This window comes from Akebia trifoliata, chromosome 11 (assembly GCF_017979445.1).
Source record: "Akebia trifoliata isolate Shusen 1 chromosome 11, ASM1797944v1, whole genome shotgun sequence".
Classification (NCBI taxonomy): Eukaryota; Viridiplantae; Streptophyta; class Magnoliopsida; order Ranunculales; family Lardizabalaceae; genus Akebia; species Akebia trifoliata.
This window is the reverse complement of record NC_141385.1, coordinates 39,602,976-39,611,497: the sequence shown is the minus strand read 5'-3', so window position 1 is coordinate 39,611,497 and position 8,522 is coordinate 39,602,976. Positions and strand designations below refer to the sequence as shown.

Here is an 8,522-nt window from a genome sequence, read left to right as displayed (position 1 = left end):
ATTGAATGCGTTGATTCGGAAAGAGCTGACACAATTATGAAGATCAAGGTAGTCAATAAGAAAACAAAAACATGTCTTGAGGAGATGAAAAGACCTTTCGCCTCCTCGAGAGAGGATAATTGTAGAGGGAAATAATTATACATTAATTTAAGTCATACACGTGTCCAAATCGGTTAAGTGGTACCAGGAACAGATCAGCATACAGGCGCTACACTTTGAGCAGGGCAGGTTAGAGTAGAGACCTCTCTAGCCAGGCCAGAAGAACAGCACAACATTAAGCAAATTCAAGTCAGCCAAACTGGGCAGACTGGGTCATAAAATAACTGTAAGTCTAATACGCGTACGTCAATCTCAGAGATCTTGGAGGAAATCTCTACAGTATAATATGATCAATCCAGAAGATCCTCGTTAGGTAAACAACTCCACAGAGGATATCCCAGGATTACCGCCTGAAAAGCAAAAAACCCTTATTCATGGTAAGGCACTATAAATAGCACAATAAGCACTATTGAAGAGAATCTTTTGGGAGGATCAGAAGTATAACCAGTTTCATTAAATTATTCATCTGCTTCTTTAACTTAAGTGTCGGAGTGATTTTGACAAGTATCACGTCGCCATGAGGAGGGAGGTACTAGTAACGACTTTGGATCAGTGTGGTTGAATTCATCAAAGTCGTCCACTAGATTTCGACCGGACACTAACTATGAAAATTGAGTTGCATAGAGTTATTATCTTCTATATTTACCCTCTTAGGGTTCTTGTAATTAATTATATATATAAGAGATTCAATAATTTTTCAATCTTTGCTATGATATCAGATATATACTAATCATCATTGTTGACTACATCTTACCATTACCAATATCCTTAAAAACAATCATTTGATTGCCACATCAGATCCTTTACCTTTGCTTTTCTTTTGTGTTGAAGAAGATATACATGATCTTATACATCACAAAAGAAAAGAATAATGATAAAATGACTCCCCCTCTAACAAACTCTCCTGAAGAGATAATGCATCAAGAGAGTTATGGGGGTGGAGTTTGTCAAAAAGGGAGTTAGAAAATCTCGTACGACTCAAAAGAAAAGAGTAAGTGTAAGGATTTTCTAATGCCCCCTTAGCACACAACCCAATCACAGAACCATGGATCAATTGCCTCGAGATACACATAATCATAAATATTTTCTTGTGTATCTCGAGGAAATTGATCTACGATTCTGTTATGGAGTTGTGTGTCAAATGAGAGTGTCATATTATCACAACTCAAAGAGTAATGATATTTTTTCTAACTCCCCCATGTAGCATACTCAAAATACTTTCTAGATGTGGCATGTGCTAGAACCATAGATCTTTTTTGTCAGGATACACAACTGCACATATTTATGAAATGTGTATCCCGAGACATAAAATCTATGATTCTAATACATGCCACATGGAGGAGTCAGATTATCATGACTCAAAAAGAAAATTATGTACGGTTCAATTTGCGCAAGAAAATAGATCCCCATTTTCACATCCCCATTGATGAATTACTTCTTCAACCTAAAGAACCTCCGAATACAAGACAACCAACCTCCTCTCATGCTGAAGGGCCCCTCATCTATTTTTGAACTTCTTAATCGTTCATAATCAAGTTCGTCATGCCCTATAAAAATTCAAATCTCATTTTCGGATAAAAAAATCTGGTAAGTTTCAAACATTGGTTTTTCCCCACCCTTTGGGTGAGATAATACCATCCAATAAGTTTCAATATAGCATAAATAGATGATGACCTAATCTAGGCCTATTTAAGTTGAGCTATTAGCTCCTCTTCTACATATTTGGATTTGAAATCATTTTTCTTGAACAAGCCCTGATAGTGAGTCAAGCAGATTTCATCAACAATTTATTCAACTTATATAGGCATTAACAAAACTTCTAAGAAGCTCCATCTCTAGTAGGTTATCAGTTTTGGCATTCATATTGATCACAGTGAGTTTGATGGATGATCTGTAATAAAAAGCATAGTAATATGATATACATTGATACGCACTATCATATTTCAAGATAATATCAAATAATTAGAGATCAAAATAGTATTGTATCTAGGGAAAATTACTTAAAGGATCTTGACGGAGGGATTGTTTTCTAAATAGTCCCTAGTTTAGGGCAATCTCTTAATGGTCTATTTAGTAAATTTTTCTTTTTTTAATGGTCCCTGACTTCATCTCACATGTATAATGTTTTTGAAATACCTAAACTACCATTCTCTCATCTTCTTCACTTAGTTAGGTTTTTCAATAGTGATTGTGGTCATTTCCAACGATCTTTGATCATGAATGGAGAATGAGATTATCTTAATTTTGAACATTTAAACGTTTTTTTTTTTTTTTTTTTTATGATTTATCAAAAAAAAAAAAATTTGAAGAAATAAGTTGAGATTCTAATTTTTTTTTTTACAATTGTGTTTTAATTTTTTATTTACAACTATGATTTATGCATTTTAGATATTTCAAGAAAATTTATCTAGTATTGAACTCAAAAATAAAATTGAAAAATCTTGATCATATTTACAATGTCAAGTTCACCCCTTTTTATTGTCTATTTCAATATTTTTATTGTCTAACTCTAATTACCATCGAGTTCAACTTCTATTTTAATGAATATATTGTCAAACTCGACAATAATTAAAATTGTTGAATTAGATAATAAAAAGTGATAAATTCAACGCTAATGTGGTGAGTGCGACACTAAATGTTGAACTAAACAATAAAAAGTGAACTCAACACTATAACGTGAATCAAATTTTCTGTTTTTTCAACTTCAATACTATAATCAAAATACCCAAAATGCATATATTATAATCACAAAGAAAAAATAACAATATAATCATAAAAAATAAAAAAAATTATTTCAATTTCGTTATTATTTCTTTTTATGAAACATCAAAATAAATAATAAAAAGTCTAAATATTCAAAATTAAGAAAATATTATCCTCTATCCAGCATTCCTAATAAAAATAAGCCATTTTAAAACTTAACTAAGTGAAGGATATTAGAAAATGGTGGTTTAGGTATTTCAAAGACATTACAAACGTGAGATGAGGTTCAAGGACCATTAAGAAAAGAAAATTTTACCAAATGGACTATAAAGAGACCGCCCAAAACTTAATGACTATTTCGTAAAAAAGTCCATCCACCAGGGTCCTTTAAATAATTTTCCCTTGTATTTATCCCATCAGCTAGAATTTGACATTATCTTCTAATATAAACCCTCTTAGGGTCCTCTAATTAATTGTCTAAGAGGATAAAAATAAATTCTACTCATATAAACCAAAACCAGCCCTGAGAGAACATAACACCACAAATCACTAATCCACAGCCATGGCTTCTAGACCACCATTAGCATCCTCTATGTTGTTTTTCTGCTCTTCCATGGCAACTCTAAGCTCCTCAGCCAAACTCCTCTGCTCCTCCTCTATGGTATTTTGCAACTCATCCACCTGCGAAGATGGGAAATATAACAAAAGATAAATGGGTCAGAATACAAATCGTCATACATTTCATGACCCACATTTCTATAAAAGAAATTAACGTAGGTATAATTGGGAGAAGGGGCGAACTGTGAATATAAAAGGGTCACAAGGCTTAATTGGGGTATGACACACCCAAGAGTGGAGGAAAATATGCACTCAACACTCCCCCTCACTCGTACAGGTGGAAAAAATTGACCCTGTGACTTACACGGCCATAGCATTCTAACACTATGTTAACCAACCAACTACTCCAAAAGACCGATCTCTTAGAGAATGCGAGAACTATGAATATAAGAGGGTCACAGGACTTAACTAGGGTATGACAGGCCCAAGAGCGGAGAAAAATATACACTCAACCCTCCCCTCACCCGTAAGGGTGGAAAAAATCAAACCTATGACCGTTATGAACAAAGCACTCTGATACCATGTTAACCAACCAACTACCCCAAAAGACCAATCTGTTGGAGAAGGGGACAACTACAAATATAAGAGGGTCACATGGCTTAACTGGAGTATGACACACCCAAGAGTAGAGGAAAATATACACTCAACAAAAGAGAACAAAAAATGAAAATAAAATAGAAAGAGGAATCAAAAGAAACAATGCAAATGGCCACTTTTTACAATCGGAGACTGGGGGAATATAGATACTAGAAACACTCAAATGCTTAAAAATTGTGATATGGAATCAAAAAATGGCCGACCCCATATATTTGGGATGATGCTTTGATACCAACACTCTCAATCTCAAACCATTTCATGGAAGAATATACCTTAGAAGAAATAAAGTGTTGAAATTGTGAGCGAGAGAGATATCTATGTCGTGCTTAACCAATGCACATATGCAGTGTTAGAGAGATTCCATACATTTATTTATACCTCACCATCTCTACATCTTCCTCAAAAAAATATTTTGATAAAAAAAACAATACAAAGTAAATGTGAAATCCAACTTACCACGTGCAATAGAAGAGAGAATTGTTTCTTGCGAAGCTCCAATGTCCTTGACCCAGCAGTGTTCTCGGCCTCCAACACTGCAATTTCTTTCTCGAGATCCGTGATAATCTTTTGGGTCTCTGATCTAGGCGGCTGCATAGCTATCAATTTCCTGATTGCCTCACATTCTTCCTTGTGCTGCCTTTCAATCTTACTCTCTTCCAACTGTTTCTTCAGATCTTCGATATCAGCTTGAGCTTGCAAGATCTGTCGGCGTATTTCTTCTTGGAGTTCGTTAAAGTTCTCCTTCTCTCTGAGGTTTGCATCAATAACTGCCTTGCTCTTGAGGAGTGGAAGCTCAAAGGTGGTCATCTCTTGTAAGAAGGCTCTGTACAACCTCTCACATACACTATAGTTATCTGCATCTTTGTCGATCTCGAGGGTAAAAGATACGAACTTCTTCTGAAGTTTCTTCAATGGGGGCTCACCCCTTGTGGTTGTGGTTCGGGTGAGAAGTCTGTGTTTGATGATCGTATCGTCTTCAAGGGGACCAAAAGCATAATGTGCAGTCATCTCTTCTCCTCTGCCAGAAACTTTCCTGCCCTTTACCAACATTTTTGAACGGTAGAGAATTACTCCAAGCCTACAGTAGAAGTAAATGTAAATACATATGGGAATACTTTGTGTCAACAGCATAACAAATGCATGATTATATCTGATAGCAAGTTCGCTGAAGATCCCACCGCCCAGTTTGAATTTCAGCAAAAAAAAATTGTGTTTTTGATAGGTAAATGCAATTTATATAAAAAGTGGTCGAGATGGCCATCAAGAAAGAGTATAGAGAAACAAACCAACCCAAAGCAGCTATTACAATCTACAAACCCAATCACATATCCCCATGAAGTCATCAAAGAAAACTCCTTCGAACTCCACAAAAACTTTACACTAAGAAAATAAAAACCTTTTATTGACACTAACAATTCATCAAAGGAGGCTTCCTTCCCGTCAAAGAGCCGATGATTCCTTTCTTTCCAAATGCCCCAGCCCACCACAAAGGGAGTTATATACCAAAGAACCCACTTTGCCCCCGGAAAGAAGTAGCCCATGCTCAACAAAGACTCCGAGAGATCTCACAGAAGTGACCCAAGCTGCCTTTTTTTTTTTTTTTTTGGATAAGTACCCAAGCTGCATTTTTAAGAGAGCTTCTATTTTTATTTTTATTTTTATTTATAAGTGTAAATTATATTAATAAAAGAGGAAAAAGAGAATGTACAAGGACGACTCAAAACCCACTAGTCCTCACATAAAGAATCCCACCTAAATAAAAAAATCCTCAAAAAATACACCCTTGATCTTCAGATTAACTTTACACCAGAAAAAACAGAAAAAGGAAAAAAAAGCAACCCCAAAGCATCCAACCAAACATCCTGTCTTGAGGCCAACTTTTGCTAACTCCACCCCAAGATGTGTGCTAATTCTTTGGTGATTTACATATGAACCATTAGCAAAAGATGGTGTGGCAATAGAATCTCTCCTTTTTTAAATCTATTGTTACAAGTAGGTTAGCTTATATTTCTGTGGGTTAGCCAACCCCAGATACTTGGGACACGACTTTGATGATTGATGGCGATAATTATATTTCTGTTGGCTACCACTGAAACTCTTAATCATTCAAAGCATCATAAAACGAAAACCCAAGCTTTAGTGCAAAGTGAAGGAACAGGTATGAGGAGCTGCAATTCCCAAACAACTGGGAATATTTTACAGTGTTTGACAAGAATTAGTAATGATCAATGTGTGGGAATTTAATCACTGTTCCAGTCCTGACTAAATCATGACATGAGATGTAATCTCAACCAATATGATAAACCTACTAAAAGAAAATCAGAACAGATCTGTAAAGGTTACTAGAGGAGAACGGTTATACTCTCAGGCCCTTTTACTCATTCACCACACCAATTTATAAAGTCAAGCTAATATTTCTAAAGATCATTAATCCCACTTGAATCCTTCATCACCTCTACAACGATAAACACAAGTAGAGTTCGAGTTTCAAAAATTCATTTAGAAACAAAGATATTATATGGGATGCAATGAAGGCCAGAATTAGGTAAAAGGCCTTTGGCAATTTTGTATTTTAGGGACAACCATAAGTTTAGTGTGAAGCCCTATTCTCCCCCTTTTTTTTTTGGGTGCGGGGGTGGAGGGCATTTTGATTTTTTCATTTCTTCTCATGTATAGGATTTTTCTGTACATAAAAGAATTAATTTTCATTCTAGCCCCAGGGATGCAAATTACCTCAGTTTTAGATATAGAAGAAATAAAAGGCTAAAAGACGGGCTAAGGTAGCATAAATTTTTTAGAAATTTAAATGTAATACTTTTAACCTGATCAAAGTTTACATGCAGTCCAATTTTTTGAGTTGGGTACATTGTTTAGGATCCTAGCCATCCTCTCTAGCAACATTGTCCATGAAAAATAGTTTTGCGGAGCTTTTCCTCAATCACATTCAGCTGGTATTCAAAATAAATATTCCGCATCTTTTGTACTAAGACAATTTTAAACAGTAATCACAAAACTATCTTCTTTTTTCTGGTAGGCAGAAAAAATCTTAATTAGAGATCACCAATATCTTAAGTACCGCCCTTTTTTTTTCGATAGGTAAAGGAATATCATTAAAGAAAGAGAAAGATACCAAGAAGACCATAAAAGAAAAAGAAAAGCAAAAGAAACACATAACAAAATAATTAGGACTCATCAGAAATTATAGAATCCCATCTAAACAAAAGGGCCCCAAAGAAGAACCACCTAAAGTCCTTAAACTGCTTACTCCAAAATACAACAAACCCATAATGTTGTGAGGACTTCATTGATGCCCAACTCCCTTCCCTTGAATACTCGTCTATTCCTTTCCTCCAAAATCCCTAACATATTGCAAAACAGGAGAATGCTCCATAGAATTCTTCTTCAAATATAAAAGAATTTAAAGCCCATGGAGTGGAGCAAGCGGAGGTTCACCACCAAGGTTGAGAGGAAAGGCTTCGAGCTACGAGAATGTTGGGTGAAGAGGCATAGAGGGATTGAAGTGATTGAACTTGGTAAGAGGATGGGTCGAGCATTACTCTGGGAGAGGATGAAGCAATCTGGTTCAGCAAACAACTTGACATCGCAGTTGCCTCTACGAAGGGCTTTCAGGCTAAGTAGGGCACACACTAGTTGTTAGGGGGGATCAGAATCATTTTAGAAGATTTGTGAAGCTCCAACAGTTCTCTGCGTAGGCTCGATCCAGATTAGTCATCTGTCCAGAGGGTAAGGATGGCGTTGGGTGGTGGTAAATGTTTCTGAAGGAAGAGGAGAAAATTGCGGATCTCGCAGCCAAGGACAAGGAGAAGGTCTTTGTCACAAACAGTTACTCGTAAAGGGAAAGCTTTACTGGGTCTGGATCAGATCAAGGGCAGTGACCATACTTCGGGTTGCTTTACTGAGGAGGATTCACTTGACCTTCTTTGTGTTAAGCCATCATCATTACAATCTAAAGACCTGGACAACAGAAACTTCCAAACAGGTAACATTGGAAGGGGTTTCGATAAATGGAGATGGGCATTGATTTGTAAAGCTTCAGATCTGGAAGCAGATTGGGGTGCTTTGCTAGAAAGTATTCAGAGATGTTTGGGCTCTTCCTCAGCGATGAAAGTTAAACTACTATTCTGGGAAAACAGTAGAAGGGTTTTGGTCTTGGCTAATAGAGAAGTGGTTGCTCACGTTCAGGGGCTCGGGGGTGTGACAGTAAAGGGGGATCCTTCTCCTTCAGATCCTGGTATGCCAATTGCAACAAACTGAACCCAGAGTGGACAACAAAAGGGTCTTGGGTGCATTTGGGGAGTCTGCCTTTCCATTTATGGGACGAATCCGTTTTCAAGAAGGTTGGGCGACAGTTGGGTGGGCTGCTGGAAGTAGAGGGCAGAACCATGTAGCAGGAGAAACTGGACTATGCTTGTATCAAAGTTGGATACTCACCATGGAGGATGCGGCGCGGTCTTCAGGTTTGGTTGGAGGGTTTTCGGCATAGA

General features: G+C 36.7%; 1 protein-coding gene across 2 annotated transcripts in view; it reads right to left on the bottom strand.

Moving 5' to 3' along the window:
- Positions 1 to 3,135: 3,135 nt before the first annotated feature.
- The window catches only part of LOC147391594 (THO complex subunit 7A-like), a 31,113-nt gene continuing 25,726 nt past the window's right edge, over positions 3,136 to 8,522 (bottom strand). For both annotated transcript variants that reach the window (XM_086457761.1, XM_086457760.1), the window contains exons 2-3: positions 4,474 to 5,095; positions 3,136 to 3,483 (exon numbers count right to left, since the gene is read on the bottom strand). In XM_086457761.1, the coding sequence (XP_086313887.1) occupies positions 3,352 to 3,483; positions 4,474 to 5,067 (726 nt within the window). In that variant the 5' untranslated portion in view covers positions 5,068 to 5,095 and the 3' untranslated portion in view covers positions 3,136 to 3,351. The remainder of the gene's footprint in view (positions 3,484 to 4,473; positions 5,096 to 8,522) is intronic.